The sequence below is a fragment of the Sphaeramia orbicularis genome, chromosome 1 (genome assembly GCF_902148855.1).
Source record: "Sphaeramia orbicularis chromosome 1, fSphaOr1.1, whole genome shotgun sequence".
NCBI lineage: Eukaryota > Metazoa > Chordata > Actinopteri > Kurtiformes > Apogonidae > Sphaeramia > Sphaeramia orbicularis.
In genome coordinates this window covers 33,006,713-33,025,141 of record NC_043957.1, presented here as the reverse complement: position 1 = coordinate 33,025,141, position 18,429 = coordinate 33,006,713, and the positions used below count along the sequence as shown (strand labels likewise).

Genomic DNA, 18,429 nt, shown 5'->3' with positions numbered 1-18,429 from the left:
AGTCACATACAGTCTACATAAAAAGCATTTGTGTGTTTTCGTCTCAAGCGGATCTGTTGAGGCGCTGACGAACCCTTGAAGGAGTTTGTAGTCATTTGATTTTGGTTGAAATATCAAATTAATCAAGATCCTTGTAAATAAAACAAAATGTTAGTAAATTTCACTGTAAACGCATCGAGTTCCCCGACTATACATTGCTAAACTTGATTTTTTTTTTTTTTACTCTACTGCTAAAAGTTCACGTGCTTTGAAGCTTGTTTTTTTAACGTTGATTTCACACTTGATTTTTCAGATTGTGTGATCATTACTGATTACGTGCAACAGGGCAGTTAAATTTTCTTATTAAAATTAACTACACAAAAAATAATGCATAGAGTTTGTAATTTAGAATTGGAAATGCAAATACCCAGTCCAACTAACCAGTGGCAAAACCTGATAAAGAGGAGGAAAACGTGGGTCATAAATTATGTTTGGGATTTAATAATATAGGAGAAGAAAAGTAGACTATTGGTCTTGCTAAAATTAAATACAGTAAAGTAGGTCACAAAGTTTTCAAGAGTCATATAACTGCACCCACCACTGTGGTTGTTAAAACTTCATTCAGTTGGATATATATAATTGTTTCACTTTGAGTATTTCTTTAGGATGGCAGATTGTGAGAAAATGTTGCGGGCAGTACTCCAGTCCAGTAAAAATGGTGTATCTATCAGGAGCCTACAGTCAGATTACAGATCACTATGTGGAGAAAGTATCCCATTTAAAAAACTGGGCTTCTCAACGCTGGAAGAGTACCTCCAGAGTATCCCCTCTGTGGTGCACTTGGAGCATCGCATGGGTGAGGTGAGGGCAGGTTTAAGTTATTGACCACATTCTGACATTTAACTTTAATGCATGTTGTCTCACTTGGTTTAACCTTTCAATATAATCACCTTTCATTTACTACTGTAACATGTCAGCTGGGCATCTTTTTTGTGTATAATGAATTCTCCAATGATTCTAATGATGATGATTTGTTTAATAGTTGCGATGCTTTGCTGTAGTGTGTAAAGCTACAGCCCACATCGCTGAATTGGTGGCCAGACAGAAGAGCTCCAAGAAATCTCGTCAGTTTCAAGCTGTCAATGGTATGATGAGATTCAAACCTTCTACGTAAGACTCTGGTTTAGACCAGCCCTAAATGTAAAGTGTCATGAGATAACTTTTGTTATGATGTGAAGCTATATACCGGTAAATAAATTTGATTTGATTTAATAACACTTACATGCACAATGGTAGGAGACGTAGGTTGCTTTAGATACACAGTAACTTAATATATATATAACTTAAAATAAATGTAAAGCTCCTGAATCATAGATCTTACAACAGTGTCACCTAGGACTCACTGATAAAATGCAAATCCTAATTGCAATATAATTAATAATGATAGCCAGTTTCCCATTTTGTCCTCCCTTCTGTTTTAAGGGGCTGTTTACACGGCGTCGGATTCAGTCGGCTCCGGGAAGATTTCATCGCGGATTAGCCTTCTGTTAACATGGAATCGGTGCCTAGAGTGCCTGAATCCGGAAACTTTTGATACCAGGGTCCAGGGTGGAATGTTATCGATACGCTCCGCATTTCAGCTCCGTGTTAACGCGAATCGGAGCGTTCTGGGGTAAAATATGACGCCACCGCATGCGCACGCAGCCAAGAACCGCCAGTTAACCCACTCCAGGCCAGTTGGTGGCGGTAATGCGCCTCCAAGCTGGTTTGCCAGCCTCTATGACACAATAAAGCTGCAGAAAAAGAAACAACCACAACAACAATTGCCGGTTTCAGAACAACATACGTGCTGCTAACTGTGCTCAGCTCGTCTGTCCAGACAAAGAAGTCCTGCGTCTTTGTACGACCACTCGCCATTGTTGTTTGTAAATAGTGTTGTCCGCCTCTTTTTCTTCTTCTTCTCCTCATTTAAAGGCTGTCTAAACCGGAAATCGTTTGTGCGCAGGCACGTGGTTTACCACAACTGTTTCACTACAGCTCTACATCACCAGCTACTGGTCTGGCATGGCCAGTACAGCGTATTCAGCCGTCCTCGCGGACTCATGTTAACGCAGATCGTTATCATAGCGGCTTCGTCTTAACACGGAATGATTTTATAACGCAAAGGAGAAATCTTTGCGGAGTGTTGCCGTGTAAACGTACCCTAAGTTACGTCATCTGAGACAGGGGTTGGAAGCAGGGATGTAAGCAGCACTATGTTTTAATAAGACCATTTCAGCCCAAAAGTTCACAATGCTACAGCTTTTTGGAAAGTACAGGTCCCTGTAACCATTATAATTAACTTTCACTTTGGTCTACGTGTGCCATTTTGTAGGTCTGCTTCCTCTCACAGATGTATTGTGTTCTGTCAATGTCGACTGTTTGCTCCTGGAAGTTATCAGTCCTGAAGTTATTTTTCACCCCCTAAACACTGATGTTTGGTCTGGCAGTTGACACAGAGAATCTTAGTAGAATGTCAGCACAGACCAGATTCTGCTCTTGTAATAAACACGCTCACAGAACCCTGGCTTCATATCTCAACTGCTGATTATCTGATGTCTGATTCATCTGTGGAAATGATATTTATAGTTTACAAAAGACAAATGTTATCAATGATATCCTTTACTGGGTTTGTTTGCTAGCCATTGAGAAGCCACTTTATGTTTTGTGCGTATGTGTGCCTGCAGATGTGTCCTTATTGGTTTGTTTTGCTTTCATTGCAGCGCATTGTAATATTAACAGTGTGCGTCACATTTGTCCCAAAATTAATTTACATCAGCAGCTCTTTGCTCCTTGAAGTTATCAGTCCTGATATATTTTAAGAACATGGTGGTATAAAATAGATTATTGCACACCACGGTAGTCTCTCTATATCATTTATGTGAAACACCTAACTATCATTTGAATATTTCACCATAAGAACAAATAATTGTAACATTGTACTCTATGGGTGAGTTACAACATATATATGTAGAGATAATTATAAACTATGTGACACTACATTGTAAAAGCAGTCACTTGAGGTTTTTATGAGTTGAGTCAAACTGGGCCAGTCCACACCACTGTAATCCTGCAGTGTTCTAAAATGGTTTTTATCTCATTGATAATCTTTAATCTGAACTGGACAAAATGTACCACAGTACCAACATCCTTGTTGACAGTTCTACAGCCCTCTTTGAAACCAGTGTCACACTACCATTTCTAACCTGAACTTTTATCCCTCTTTTAGCGATAAGAAGGACTCCTCTTCGTCAGCCATCAGTGAGTGGGGTTTCAAACTGGTTATCCAACCGTTCTCGGTCCCATGGGGGCTACAGGGGCTTCAGCACTTCAGGAGACTACAGGTTTGGATAGTTTAGTCTGCATTATGCTTTGGATCTAGAACTGACAAACATTATTTGCACTTACTACTTGAAAATGGCACCAGGGGGAATAAGCCATTACTAATACACAATTGTATGTAAGTGAAGATTATGTTTTATTTAACATGAGAATTTAACTGTACTGATTAGACAGTGACAGATTTTCAGTGTAAGAAATTCTGTATCTTTCTTTTTTGTAATCAGTATAGTTTTGCCTGTGTTTTCTTCAGGCAGTTTGACCAAAAGTTGAGGTCCATCACTCCTGTGGAGCACAGATCACCACCTTCTCAACTAGCAGTAAAACAGCCAGACAGGTGAGCACACTGTCCACATTTGGACAAACCCCGTACAGATTTAAAAACAAAAATCTTTTAAATCATATCCAGCATTTATTCTTTATTTTATACTTTGAGCCTTAAAAAATGCTCTGGGTACTTTTTCTAAAAAATAGCGTATATACTGTATAACTATGGCAATAGTACTCTCTGGTTATAATTAAAACCTAACTTTACCATAAAAAAAGTTTGACTCAAATCATTTTACCTGATCAAACAGTTCTTTTGTTCGTTTTGTGTTAATATAATTTCTCTTCATTGACTTTTTATTTAAATTTCAAAAGTTCCTAGTTTTGAAGAAAATATTTTTAAAGGAAGCAGGAAGAATGAGCTGTTAAAAATTTATCTACATTGGGGTAAAAAATTAATGCTAGACACATAATTTCAGTGTGGTGTTATTTGGGTGTTCATTATTTTTTAGACCAAGATATGATGTGAATAAACTGGGTAAAACCAACGTTTGAATTTGGCCTCTTGAACTGTGAAAAAAATTAAATCACATAAACTGAACTACTGCTCTTTTGTTCACAGGAAATGTAAAGGCTCAACGAGAGATGAGAGGTGTCCAGGTAATGTTGAAGATTAACTCACCTGATGTGTAGGCAGCACGCCATAGGCTGTGGAGACTACAGTTAATCCAACTCATATTAAATTTAACTTTATCTGCTCCTGTTTAACTTTATTTAAAATTTCACAATCTGTTTTTTTTCCAGAAAATTCTTCTCAACAAGCCCCTGGATTCAGCCACTCTCTGGTACTAAAGAGCCTTCTCTTTGAATACTGTAACTGTAACAGATTTCCAGATTTCACCTGTACTTCTACATAGGCTAGCACTTTGTTGTGATGTTTGGGTATTTTATGTATTTTTTCTAGTGGAAATATGGGCATAGTCAGAATTGATCCATAATGCCATATCTCCCCCTGTAGTCGGCTTCGTATGACTTGGATCTGGTACAGAGCAGATTAATTGAAGTCCTTGAAAAGCACAGCAGTGGACTGTGGATGTCCAAACTTCCAATGGTGTTCAGCAAAATGTTTGGTCAACAGCTCCACCCTCAGGCACTTATAGATCTGGAGAAGTGGACACACATCTGTTCGGTGAGTCAGTAACTTTAACCTTTTGTGCAACAAATGTCTTTGGGCTTTTTTGTGTTTTAGGGTTTTTTTTCTTTGTAACATGACTTGGTCATGATATTGCAATATTTGGAGTTGTCAGCGGTGTCTCCAGATTCTTGATAATGCATGACTTTATTTGTAACAGTCTCTATTTTGACCTTCCAAATTACTGTGCATTCCCCTGGAATGCACCCTAAAACATAGCCTAAAGGTTGTATAACACCTCATGGCATATGGATGTATCACTGCAAAAAAACACTCATCCTAGTATTTTTGGAAAAATTTCCATTTCTGACATTGAAACTAAACCTTACAGAACACTTCAAAATAAAATTAGTGTTGGGTACCAAATTAGTATTATATGTTGTATATGTGTATCGCACAGCCCTTATCCAGAAGTATACATAAAAATTGAGATTAATGCAGAATGTTAAAATATTTAGGTTTCTTTTAATTTGTCTCACAGGTGGAACAACTTCACATCACCAACCAATCCGATCGCCTGATCTATCCCCCTCTACCTTCAGCCCTCAAAGCACCTTCCCCAGCAGCATCTTCTCTACAACCAGGCCCTGATGTTTTACCTCATTTGAAAGTCACTATTTCCCCTTGTGCTGCCTCTAAATCTTCTGCTGTCTCTGTGTCAGATGATGTTCGTCAGGGAGTAAAAGACCTTCTATGCAAACTTAGTTATGGCCTATGGGCGCATGCTTTGCCCAAACTCTTCTTGGACACGTACAAAATACCATTCCCCGAACACATATTAAATGACTTGTCTCTCTTGCATGATATATGCACTGTGGAGTACCCCATACCACATGACAAAAAGAAGGCAAGTTGGTACAACACTCACCTCACCACCTCACTACCTCACCTTTTTAGTCTCAGCTTTAAATTGCATTGTCAAAAAGGACACTGCTACTTATTTCACAAAAAATTTTATGTTACTTTTAATGTGCATGTTATATATCTTTTATTCTGTTTTAAACACTTTAACATTCCATTGTTGGTTGTATGTGGGATGTCTGTTGTGATGTGTCTGTGTTTTTTGTACAGCTGTCGTAACCAAACAAATACCTGCAAAGGATCAATAAAGTGTCTGTCTGTCTGTCTGTCTGTCTTTTTCTGTCTCTCTCTCGTTAGTACTGATATAAATGTATATGTGATTTTCTTTCCCATGGCCAGGCTATTCTGTATAAGTCAGACAGAACAGACAGAGAGGACAGTGACAGCTGTGAAAACCAGCAGTGCAGAAGCTGTCCTTTCCCCTCTGGTCTCGAGGTGGAAGGCCCTGTTGTTCCGCCACCTCTGGTTTTCCCCTCAGAGCAGTATCCTTCTGTGTTGATTACTGATGCCAAGAGCTGCAATGCTGTTACTGTAAGGTAGGTTACATTCATGCAGCTAGCTAACTAGAGTGACATTAAAACTTTTTCACTCTTAGCTGGTAGGTGGATGGGTGTACGCAATAGGAAATAATGCCATTTTTTAAAATTATTTTTCAAACTGCCTGAGATTTGAAGCTGAATGAATTGTGGCCTCTGTTCAGGTATGTAGGCAAGAACCATTCAAATGCGCAGGAAGCAATGGAAGACGCCATGGGCACCTTCTATAGCCAAAGCTCCACCCACCTTCCCTTGTCTGACCCTGTGGTTGGACGGTTGGTAGCAGTCAGAGGGGAGGACGAAGAAGAAGTGGCCAGAGGTCAGGTCATGGAGTTTATGACTCCCAGCAAGGTCAAGGTAACCTACAATCTGCATGTTTGTCATTACCTTTATGTGTGTTTGGCTGTTTATTTGGATCGTGTGCCGAGGTGCAGATTACAATCAGCCGAATACTCCCAAAAATCAGAGCCCTCTCTAGAGCTAGTTTTTACCTTGTGCCTGTGGTTTTTTAGTTCAGAGGATTCAAACTCCCACACTGAAAAACAAAAAGATCTCTCTAGGGTACTGAAGAAACATGATGGCCCAACATGGCAGATTCTGGACATTTTTGGCCTTTTAATCAGAAATTGTAGTTTACATTGTGTGAAAAATTGCCACCATAAAATAGTCTTCTGTGTTACTAGGTGTATTATGTAGACTATGGCTTCTCTGTGGAGACCAGTGTGACCAATCTGCTAGAGCTGCACCAAGACTTCATCTCCCTGCCCCTCCAGGCTACTAATGTTCAACTGGCAGGTAACAAAGTTCACTCCAATACTTTGCCAGGGGTTGATGCTTGAATGGATCAGCTGTGGGAAGATCTGCTGTGACTGGATGTTACTTTCTTTAATTTGTTAGCTGCAAGATCTTCAGATCATTGTTCTTTTTTTATTGCAATCCACTCAAGCATGGCACCATTACTACGTACTACATTTGAGAGGGAAATAATTTATTTTTTACATACAGGCAAACTCTGTAACATGTTCTTCAAAAACAGCATGTAGAGTATCATAATAATAATCCTTCTCGCTCATCACTTTTTATCCTCTATCAGTGTGTGATGTGTTTGCCTTCACAGACCTACCCTCTGCTTTTATATTCTTTCTTTAGCATATTTATGGTCATAAAGAATTGTAATTACATGTTCTTTTTGTGATTTTTCTACCTCTTTATAAAGCTGTATTGTGTTAAAGTTGGGCACCAATTGGGATTAGTCTGTAGTACCCTGGGGGTATTAGCCTAGAAGTATTGGAGCGTAGTAGCATGTAGTAGCAGCTGATTACAGCTGTAATATTTATTTATTCATTTATTTATTTGAGACAGTGTATATTAATGAACACCTACAACAATTGCAGCTGTAAATATCCCAGATTGTAGCAGCAGTGCTAATTTCCATCTGTAGTCCCTAGAATACGAAACTCCCAGTCACTGCAAAGGACAGCATCCGTTCTAGTGTTAGCCATTGGTTAGCATCTTGCCTTGTACTGCAAGATAATACACTGCCCTACAGAGAAATATCTCAAACAGCCCCATTTTAAAGAATGCAAACTAAGCCTTGTAGGACACTTGACACTTTCAGGTGCTTGTTAAGCATTGATCAGTTAATACCTCTGCTCATCTATCCTTCTCTCCACCATCCCTCCTATTTGCATTCCCTTTTCCAGGCCTTGAGGCATTTAGCTCCCATCCACAGGTGTTATCAGTGTTGGACACCTTGGCAATTGGAAAGATCCTGCTGATGGAGACATTAGATCCATGTCAGCAGAATGAAATGCCTGTTGTTGTGCTGTATGACACTTCGCAAGATGAAGACCTCAACATCAATTCCATCTGCCTGAAAGCACTGCAGGATGAGAGAATGAACAGCCCTCTCACTGTTAGTGATGGTGATACTGACAACAAAACATAATTCTCTTACTGTATGCATGACAAATAAATAGTCAGGCCTTTTTGTCATCATAGCTCAGGTTTATTAGTGAGTGCTTCTGTTGTATTTAATTTCAGAAAAAAACTTTCCCTCCATGAGAAATGATTGTATAGTCCTCTGCACTATTTTATCTAACCTTAGTTTTAATTTTGACCATAGGTAAATGTTACCTATGAGGACGTGTGCATCACAAATGTGTGTTCAGATGGCATCATCTACTGCCAGGTGCCATCGAGAGGGGCCTCAAGGCTCACTAAGTTACTGGAAGAAATAGAGGCCTTCTTCATATCCAAGGTAAACTGTCCTTGTTCAGCAGTGTCACAGGTTCGACAGTGATGAGATGAACACTACACACCTCTGAAACACTGCAAACATGTTACTGTTACCACACTGAAGTCTCTGATGTAAATAGTTATTTTGCTTTGAACAGCTATCTTGTTATTTTCCTCTTAGATGACATCTGAGTCCCTGGTGTCCAGACCGTTTAGTGGCAAATTCTGTCTCGCTCGCTACAAAGGGAAATGGTCAAGGGTGGAGGTAGGTAACAGGGATAAGTGGTCCATTCACAAAATACATTTTCTTCCAAAGCCTTTAAAGTTTTTAATAGTGCTGGTTTAGTAGGCCCTCAGTACAGTATAAGAACAGTAAAATATTTGTAACATTTGTAGCTTGTATTTTTTTCTCTTGTGAGATCACACTATGTCATATCAGTTATTTCATTTATTTACTTATTTTCCTCATCTAGATTCTTAATTGTATGTCTTCAGTCTTAGGTTGAAATGGATTGAATTTGTCAATTTTGAGTTTTTCATGAAATATTTAAAACTTAAAAAATCCAAAATGCATAATTTTTCAGACCCACCAGTTGAGTTCCATGTATTCCACATCTATGAGTTGTCCTTGAGAATATTCTATAACATGACCGGAATCCATCTGTGTCCAATTGAATTCATGTGTCATAAACAGGAAAGCTACACACCTGGCTATGTACGTAAATGGAATCCAGTCCTGTTCACTATTTTTAGATCACAGACATCCATGACAACCGAGTGATAGAGGTCCTCTTCATCGACTTTGGTGTCCCCGCTACTTTAGAGGTCACTGAACTCAGAGAGATCCCTCCTCTTTTCCGCAAGGTCTTCGCTATCATCCCACCACAGGTCAGGTCAAATCAGTACGGGCTCTGATAAAGTCAAAAGAGATTTTAAATGAGATGAAAATGTAAAGAACGCAGCTGATCCATTATATAAAATAGGTTTTGTTTGTATTTTCGAATATCAACCTTTAAAACCAAATACAACAAGTGGTGCCAGGCACAACAAACCCCACCCCTCGCACGTATTGTAGCTTATTTTGGCATTGATCCAGCTGATGTCATCATGTCTATGCATGCACTGATGTCAGCATAAACAAATTTTGCCCATTATAAGAAAATGGAAAAAAAAGATTTTAAAAATTCATAAAATATTTGAACTTTGACCTACTTTTCTCAAAATATAATCACATCTATTCTGGGTCACTGGCAATCTATAAACAAATATTCAACCAATTGTTTTGCTGCTAAAGTGTTACTGAACTAAAACAAAAACAGTACTCTTTGCCACGCTTTTGGGGGGTTGGATAGCATGAAAAAATGTATGTATAAAAAAAGAAAAAAAAAAAACATTTGAAAAGGAGCACGATGAAGTTCAGCTTGTGTACTCCTGCCCCCTTACCCTATCATTTGTTACTGACCATAAATTCCCATGTTAGCTCCCCAAAGTAAATTAAATCTTATACATATCAAGATAAATTCTGACAAAGCCTGCAGATTTAAGATTTAGGATGTTAAAAGTATTACTGCTGCCCTCTGTAGGCCACTCAATGCCGTCTGGCTGACCTCAGCATTCCAAAGGAAGGCTGGAGTCCTGAGACTGTTCAGTGGGTGAAGGAAGCTGTCCTGGGCTCTAAAGCCTCTAAAATGAAGGTAACATACTGTAATGCCTGGTACATAAAGTTCAACACTTCAGTTACGTTTATGTTAGGCTACCAGAAGCACAGTTTAAGTACATAGTATAGCAGGAGTAACTCATTTCAAATGTACACACTGTCCGGATAAATATAACAATTAATAGCATGCCGAAGGACTGCTCCGTTTACAGGATCTAGCTTTAATGGTTTCGGTTATTAATTATCTTCCTTGTACAAAATGAAATGGCCCCAGTGACCTAACTCCCTCCCTTCTTCTTTTCAGGTTATGAAAGTAGACGAGCACAAAGGGAACAGGCTTGTCTATATTTACCTGTTCACTGGTATTGACAGTCAAGAGCTGGAAGACTGCCTCAACCATCAGCTGGCCCAATCAGACCATTGGCAAAAGCTCACAAAGAACAACACAGTCACCAGCGTGGATATAGGTAACAGAATAAAATAAAATACAGTGATATTCTCTGAAGCTGCCAGATTTTTAAAAAAATATAGAGACAGAAAATTTTTGTTAATATTCTTCAGCACTGGTCTGTTGTGTTTTCATGTTTTCCCATGTATGTAGGTCTCAGAAATATAGAAGAGTTGACTCTGAGCAGTCCGGGCTTTAACCCTGTCATCAAGTCCATGCCTCAGGCTGATCAAGGAACAGAGGAGTCATCACAGCCACTTCAGATGCCTCCTTCACTGGAACTCCCACAGGTACATATGGAGACACAGATATTAGTACAGGTTCATCTAAAGCTCTTTATGTGTAGCCATGTTTCCACTAAATTATTATCAATTTGACATTGTTGGAATGTTGCAAAAATGAGATAAAAGCATAAACATATTATGCATGTTTCCATATACAGAGTTGTACAAATTATACTAAAAACACTGCAAACAAATGGATTAACATGACTGATAACTTTCTGTGTCATCCACACATAGTCAGTACAATTCAGAGAAATCAGAGTCTGAAATACCTTGAAAAGGGACAAACGTCTTCACCTTTAACTTCAAAATGTAGGTTTGTGTCTACAACAGTTATCACATCCTACAGAAACTTCAAGGTAGAGGATTATTTCATGTTTATGTTGGAACAAATTGCCCCTACTTTTAAATGTTAAAAGATGTGCTTGTGTGTGTGCAGCCTCATATTTATTATTGTTAAATACTGTTTATAGATACAGAGTTGGATATTTTGCATTTTTGGTGTTGAAGAGATTACCAGCCTACCTCTTCTTTATATCCTCAAGCCAGTGTTAAAACTTGACATGAATTTTTGAGGAGTGTTACTTACCAAATTAAAGGAAAGGTGTACAGGATGGCAGTGACACCGGCGATGTACGGTTTGTAAATGGCTGCACCGATAAAAAGACTGGAGGTAGAGCTGAAGAGGTTGAGATGTTCTTTGGGAGTAACGAGGACGGACGGGATTAGGAACGAGCACATCAGAGGGACAGCTCAGGTTGGACATTTTGGGGACAAATTAAGAGAGGCCAGATTAAGGGAATATATTGATAGAAGGATGATGAAGATGGAGCTACCAGGCAGGAGGAAGACCAAAGAGGACATTTATGGATGTGGTAAAGAGGACATGCAGGTAGAAGATGCAGGAGAACGGGGTCAGATGGAAGCAGAGGATTTGCTGTGGCCACCCATAAAGGGGGCAGTTAGTAGTAGTAGTAGTAGTAACAGTAGTAGTAGTCTGGGGTGTTGATAAAGGGGGGGGGTAAACATGACAAATTCATGGGGCCCAGCATTTGTGGGGGGCCCACAGAGCGGTGAAGGGGGTTCAGTGGATGCAGGCTAGAAGTTGTGAAAATTTCGTCTAAGATCCGCTGTATTGAGGTTTTGAACATACGTCACATGGTCACGTGGTTTGCTGTTTACGACGCCATATTGGTAGGCAAGCTTTCCTTGGATCGTACAACGTGTTAAACGATGGACCTGCTAAACTCGTGTGTGCCGTTTATTACTTAGCTTTCACCAATTATAAATTAGGCAAAAAGACCCCTCGGTTCCATTGGTGGCAGCAGTGGTTCTGTTCTGCCGACTGCTGTTTATAGTTATTACCGCGGTTAGCATAGCTTTTCAGTAATAGTTGGCCTGCGTGCCTTTTGCGTTTAGCGGTGTGGAAAAAAAGAATTGTCATCATGTGGTACAGTGATGAAGGCCCCTTTAAACCTACCAGGAGGGCTTCCCCTGGCCTATCAACCTATAGAGAGAGAGTGATTGTGGATCTACCTGCTCCCTTTGCCGGCGATGGCAGCCAGAGTTTCCTCAGCTGGGTGAAGCAGCTGGAAGTAGCAGTTGGAACTACGGCGGGCGACACCAGTGAGTTCAGCTGGAGCTGGTGACAATACTCCCCACCCGTCTGTGCAAGTCTGCTTTTCTACTATGGGACAGCCTTCCCGATGCAGTCAAATTACACGGCCGTGAAAGAGAAGATGGGATTGGCTTTTGGACAGAGACAGTTAATGGACCGTTTTAGAGCTAACATATCGGCTCGTTCATGAGTTCCGGGGGAGAGCCTGGAGGTGTACGCGGCTGATGTGAGCCGGCTAGTAGCTGGTGCTCGTGTTTTTGCCTCCGAGTTGCCCGCGCATCACTGTTGTTAATAAACATTGAAACTCATCTATGGTGCCTTTATCACAAGCAGACATACCTGCAAATAACAAAACTTGCAAGCACGAGTCCAAAGAAAAACACGATATAAAGCAACAGTTCTGACTTTCTGGATCCAGATAGCTTGCCTACCAATATGGCGGTGTAAACAACAATCACATGACCAGTGACGTCAGCTGCAAGTTCTCAATAAGAGAGTAGTGATGGTGGTAGTAGTAGTAGCAGTAGTAATACTGGTGGCAGGAACAACAATAGTAGTAGTAGTAGTAGTTGCAGTAGTAATGGTGGTAGTAGTAGTAGTAGCAGTGATAGTGGTAGTAGCAGCAGCAGTAGTAGCAGTAGTAGTAGTTGAAGTAGTAATGGTGGTAGTAGTAGTAGACGACATGTAGAAACTAAATACTCTGTTTGTTTGTTGTACTGTATATTGAATCCCTCTTCTCCTTCAGCCGGGTCAGTGTGTGGATGTCTTCGTGCCGGTGGCCTACCACCCAGGTTACTTTGTCCTGCAGCCTTGGCAGGGCTTTCACAAGCTGGTGGTGCTCATGGGGGAGATGGTTCTCTACTACAACCAGGCTTCAACCATGGCAATACCAGCAGAGATCAAGAAAGGAGAGGTCTACGCTGCTAAAATAGACAAAAAGTAAGCACTCAAAACTGTGTAGAGATGCACTTGATGCAAACTGGGAACATCACTGACATACAGGTTTACATGATGTAACAGAGATTTAACAGATATCGCTTATTGAAAATAGTTATTTCTAAATGAAAAATATTAGTATCAGGATATTACATTTCATCATACTGTACTAATTCTCAAAAACCCTGTTTATTCTTTAGTATTTCTCATTATAAGTTGCTGTAGCGCCTTTTGCTCTTAGGCTATGTTCAGACAGCAGTTCTTAATGCACAATTAGGATTTTTTTGCTGAAATCTGATTTTTTGTGTGCTCATTCATATTACACATTAAATGTGACTTCCATCTGTTTTGAGTATGAACTGAATGCCACCCTGAAGTGACTGGCATGCGCAAAAGAGGTCCTGACGTATTACGTGACCACGCAGGCATGCACTGTGTTTACAGAAGTGACACTCCTGGGACCAGGATTGTGACATTTGTCGCATTTCAATGACGTATAGGTTGGAAAAATGCGACCTGCCTGTTCAGACTGAAGTCACATTGCAAAATATCAGATACGTATCAAATTTAGGACCACATATAGAAGTGGCCTTGTGCTGTTCAAACTGTCTTTAACAGATCAGATACAGGTCACATATGGGTAAAAAAGTCCGATGTGGGCCACATTTGCCTGCAGTCTGAACGTAGTGTTTGTCCCACAGTGCTGTAGTCCTAACTGATGCCTACCTCTGTGTAGTTGGTACCGTGTGGTGGTGAAAGGGATTCTTTCCAGTGGCTTGGTTTCTGTCTATGAATTGGACCATGGCAAACATGAGGTGGTCCACAGTGCAGCCTTCCGACCCTTAATACAGGAATTCAGATACTTCCCGTTCCAGGCCATTGCTGCACAGCTGGCAGGTGAGTTAATTCATAATTGTCTTTCACCTTCTTTACTGCTTCATTTGAACCGAAGTAATTTTATCTCGAACTTTTCTTTCCTCATATTAAACTAAATTAGTTTAAGATCAAATTTATATCCTCAGTTTGTGGTACCTTACTGAATAATATAAGATAAACTGCCACACGCTGCTGCTATACTGACACTTGATGAAGTGGATGACGTGCCAGTCGATGCTGTCATTTTCTCTTCAGGTTTGCCCCAGCACCAGTGGTCAGAAGACGCTTCCAAAGTGTTCAGGAACCACGTGGAGAAGCGAGCGCTGGTGGCTCAGGTGGACCATGTGCACGAGGGGTCAGAGGTCAAAGGAGAATTTTGGAAGTGCAAATTGACAGTTTACCTGGTGGACACCTCAATGGAGGACAGGGATGTTTGGATTCACACCATCATGGAGGATCTAGGTGGCGAATCTTTTTCAGCTGCCTAGGAGGGAAAGCAGCAAGCAGACTGAAAATGTAGTTTGAACCAACAGTTCCTTTGGCAGTTTTCATTTTCTGAAACTGGAGGCTTGCTAGTCAACTTAAAACCCAAGACATATTTTTTTGGTCTGAGTGTGAAGATATTTTGTTACAGTTTGTTTCTAAATCCAACACTGATCTGGTACTGTTGATATAGTTGAACCCTGTCACTTAAACAAAATGCAAACATTTACATCTGAATCCATCACTTTGTTCCCCTTGTTGCATGTTTGTGTTCATTCTTTGGTTTCTGTGTCTTATGCATGCAGTGTTGTGACTCATTTTGCACTTGTGTTTGTGTACATATGTTTTTACATGAATCCAGCCTTAGTGATAATCTGCACAGTAACTGAAGCTTCAACTTTTGGAGCACCCTTTAATATGATCCTCTGTTAAAAATCATTTCTAGTGTTTTACAAGACAAACTGTTTGCAGGAGTTTGATCCATTAAAACATGTAGCGAAAGGAGCTGGAAACTGGAAGTTGATGACTGTCATGCTTTAACCTTTAAACATCTTCTGAAGTGGGAAAATAATGAGAAATTAAAGCTGCGAGCAGCATTGGGTGGACCTTGCACCGTATGTTCCGCCTCCCATCACCGTTGATACCTCAGCTCCACTCAAGTCTGTCTGTCCCGACTCCAGCCTCCACCCTTTCATGTCCGTTGTCCTTTCATCCCTCCAGAACACCCCCCTTGCTGAAACTATCACCTTACAATGAGGCTTTACTTTGAATAACCCTATTAGTTTTGTGATTTTGTATGTACAGTTAGTCTTTTGACAGTCCTGGGATGTAGTCAAAGTGTTCCCCATTTAAAATTTTTGCCATTTATATTTATGCCACGACATTTCAATGTGCCATGTTTACTTACAAGACTACAGTATAAATATGTTTTACTCCTATAGCAAGTTCTATCATTTAAGTAGCATTTTTTTACTCATAGCTGAAAACAACAGTTAAGGCATTGTATGGGCTATAACTCACTCATGGTGTAAATACTGAAAATAAAAATAACATAAAAAGGCCAATCATCATCATCCTACGCACAACTAACCATAAGACACAATAACCCCGCTGAAATCCTGCTCCTAGAACAGAACGTAATCAAGCAAAATGTCACATAAAACCCAAGCCTGTTCATTCAAAGTTAGAGTGAGAAATTTTCAGCCAATCAGCTGTCAGCTGTGTCTGAGTTTGTAACAGACATGTGTCTCTGTTCAATTCAGTGACAAACCACCACTCAAACAAACTGCCAGTAATCCATAACCATAGATCCTATCTCAAAAAATTCTTTTACAAAAGGCTTGTGGATGGTCTTGTGAACATATCAGTGCATAATATGTGGAAAATACTGTCAGAACTGAATAAGCAGGGAATGTGGAGTTAGTCAAACATGTTAGTGACAGACATTTGACATGGGAGTGAATGATAGGAAAATCGGCACTCTGTGCACTCTGAGGCCTGTAGAGCAAAAACGAAATGTTTTAAGATTAAAAGGGGAATAGTGTTTGAAAGAAAATATTTTTTCTTACGTTTTGATGCATAAATTGTCGCTGAACTCCCAGAAATGTTATAAAGAATTGTTTGGAGATTTTCTAACAAAACCCAAGCCTCTTCACTCCAAGTTACAGTGCGAGGATTTCAGCCAATCAGCAGTCAGCATTCTGTTCCCTGTATGTGTATGTGTAACATGGCTCCTTATATGGAGCAGACGTGTGTCTGTGTTGAATTCAGTGAGAAAACGCTTTTCAAACAAACTGCGATTAATCCATAATCATACATCGTATCAGAAACATTTTTTGCACGAGACTTGTGGTGAGTCTTGTGAAGGTATTGATATATAATATGTGGGAAAAAAGCCCAAAGTGAAAAATCTGTTTCAAACTTCACAACTTTCAGGTCTCATTAAAAAAAAACAAAAAACAAAGACAGTTATGACAAAGTTATAAACAACTTTTTTTTGAAAATGGTTCACTCTGTCTTTTGGTGCTATTTAGAAGCCAGTACGACAAATGGTCTGGGAGGAGGTAGCTTTAGAAATTTTACATTGAAAGGCAAAGTGCCAGCTGTTTTGTGGGGTTAGCTCATAAGTGTCAGTGTATGACAGGGGTGTCCAAATCCAGTCCTCAAGGCCTGGTATCCTACACATTTTAGATATTTCCCTCTTCCATCACACCTGGAAGACATTATATTGTTATCAGGCTTCTGCAGAACATGATGATGATCTGATCATCAGTTGAACCAGGTGTGATGGAAGAGGGAAATATCTAAAACAAACAGGATACCAGCCCTCAAGGATCAGGTTTGGACAGTCCTGGTCTATGATTTGTAGGGTTGGATCAGACCAACATTTAGGTGTTGGTTTAATGTCTGTACGACATTCTTACTGGAAGTTTGTGTGTGAGCATGTTTTCACATAAAGCCAAATTGCTAACTTCCTGTAGGAGTTAGCTCATGGGTGTCAGTGGCTGAGTTTTTGGGCTCAACGAGACAAAAATGTTGGCATTTGTTTCATTTCTCTACGACATTCCTACTGGCTACAAAGGCCGTTTTTGTGTATGTAGGTGGCACTAGAGAGCACATTTTGGCACCTATGGGGTTAATTTTGATATTTTATCTTTTTTTTTTGCCAGATGTGACATGTGTGCCAGATTTGGTGAGTTTTTGAGTGTGCTTAGAGGGTCAAATTCCAGTTTAAAGGAGTGACGGTATAATAAAAAAATAGGACCAATGGCCCTGTAGCTTACCGGCCAAATTAAAAGCTTTGGGAAATGTATCCAGATGGCATTTATTATCACCCAGTTCTGTGTATTTATTATATTACATAAATAGCCCATGTTTTGGTCATATTCCAATCAGATCTGTAAAAATTTAAATTCCAACTTGATATGATTAATACTTACTGCTTTATTGGATCAATCCACTTGCTATCTGTAATAATGGCAAAATTTTTCAAAGTGGCACCAAATCCAGAATCAGATCCGGATTAAAATAATTTCAATACCTTGTGTTGACATCATCATACAGAAACTGTATACCAAGTTTGAAGTCAATCAGAACTGTAGTTTCGGAGAAGAAGACGATTGAAATTTTTTCCCCATAAGAGCCCATGTTAAATTTTACGTAAGTTCCCGGATCCAGAAGAAGATCCTGATCAGCATGTGGACATTATGTTTGGGTCATCTCCCCATCAGGGCTGGACTGTAGAAATTTCCACTGGATATCATTTATATTTACTGAGTTATTGCATCAATCCAATTCCTATCTCTTAGAATGGGGAAATTTTTCAAAGTCGCATCAAATCCAGAATCAGATCCGGATCCAAATAATTTTGCTAACTTTTGTTGACATCATCATAAAGAAGCTGCATACCAAGTTTGAAGTCAATCGGAATTGTAGTTTCGGAGAAGAAGACGATTGAAAGTTTTGTAACGGACGACGACGACAGACGCCGCATGACGACAACAGCTTACAGCCTGTGGGCCGGTAAGCTAAAAATGAACAAAATACAACAGAGCCTTGCCTATCCAGACAACAGGACGGGCCTGTCTGGATCGGTCCCTAATAAGACAGCGAAGAAATCCAATTGGATATTTTTTGTCAAAAATGCCACTAGTTTATTAACAATCCATGCATGAAA

General features: G+C 39.8%; 1 protein-coding gene across 1 annotated transcript; it reads left to right on the top strand.

The window, feature by feature from the left end:
* Positions 1-645: 645 nt before the first annotated feature.
* Positions 646-14,758, top strand: tdrd7a (tudor domain containing 7 a). Its single transcript, XM_030131754.1, has 22 exons — positions 646-840; positions 1,022-1,149; positions 2,706-2,719; positions 3,248-3,362; positions 3,611-3,694; positions 4,247-4,284; positions 4,429-4,469; positions 4,643-4,813; positions 5,298-5,663; positions 6,017-6,213; positions 6,378-6,570; positions 6,897-7,008; positions 7,917-8,128; positions 8,339-8,473; positions 8,633-8,716; positions 9,205-9,339; positions 10,035-10,145; positions 10,413-10,575; positions 10,710-10,846; positions 13,204-13,397; positions 14,131-14,291; positions 14,526-14,758. The coding sequence occupies exons 1-22, from the start codon at positions 646-648 to the stop codon at positions 14,756-14,758; spliced, it is 3,219 nt and encodes a 1,072-aa protein (XP_029987614.1).
* Positions 14,759-18,429: the final 3,671 nt, after the last annotated feature.

Bases quoted from the DNA above. Each gene is read 5' to 3' on its own strand.
- tdrd7a (XM_030131754.1), top strand. From the start codon at position 646: ATGGCAGATTGTGAGAAAATGTTGCGGGCAGTACTCCAGTCCAGTAAA. The intron at 7,009-7,916 runs GTAACAAAGTTC...TCCCTTTTCCAG, and splicing joins TACTAATGTTCAACTGGCAG to GCCTTGAGGCATTTAGCTCC. The intron at 10,146-10,412 runs GTAACATACTGT...TCTTCTTTTCAG, and splicing joins CTAAAGCCTCTAAAATGAAG to GTTATGAAAGTAGACGAGCA.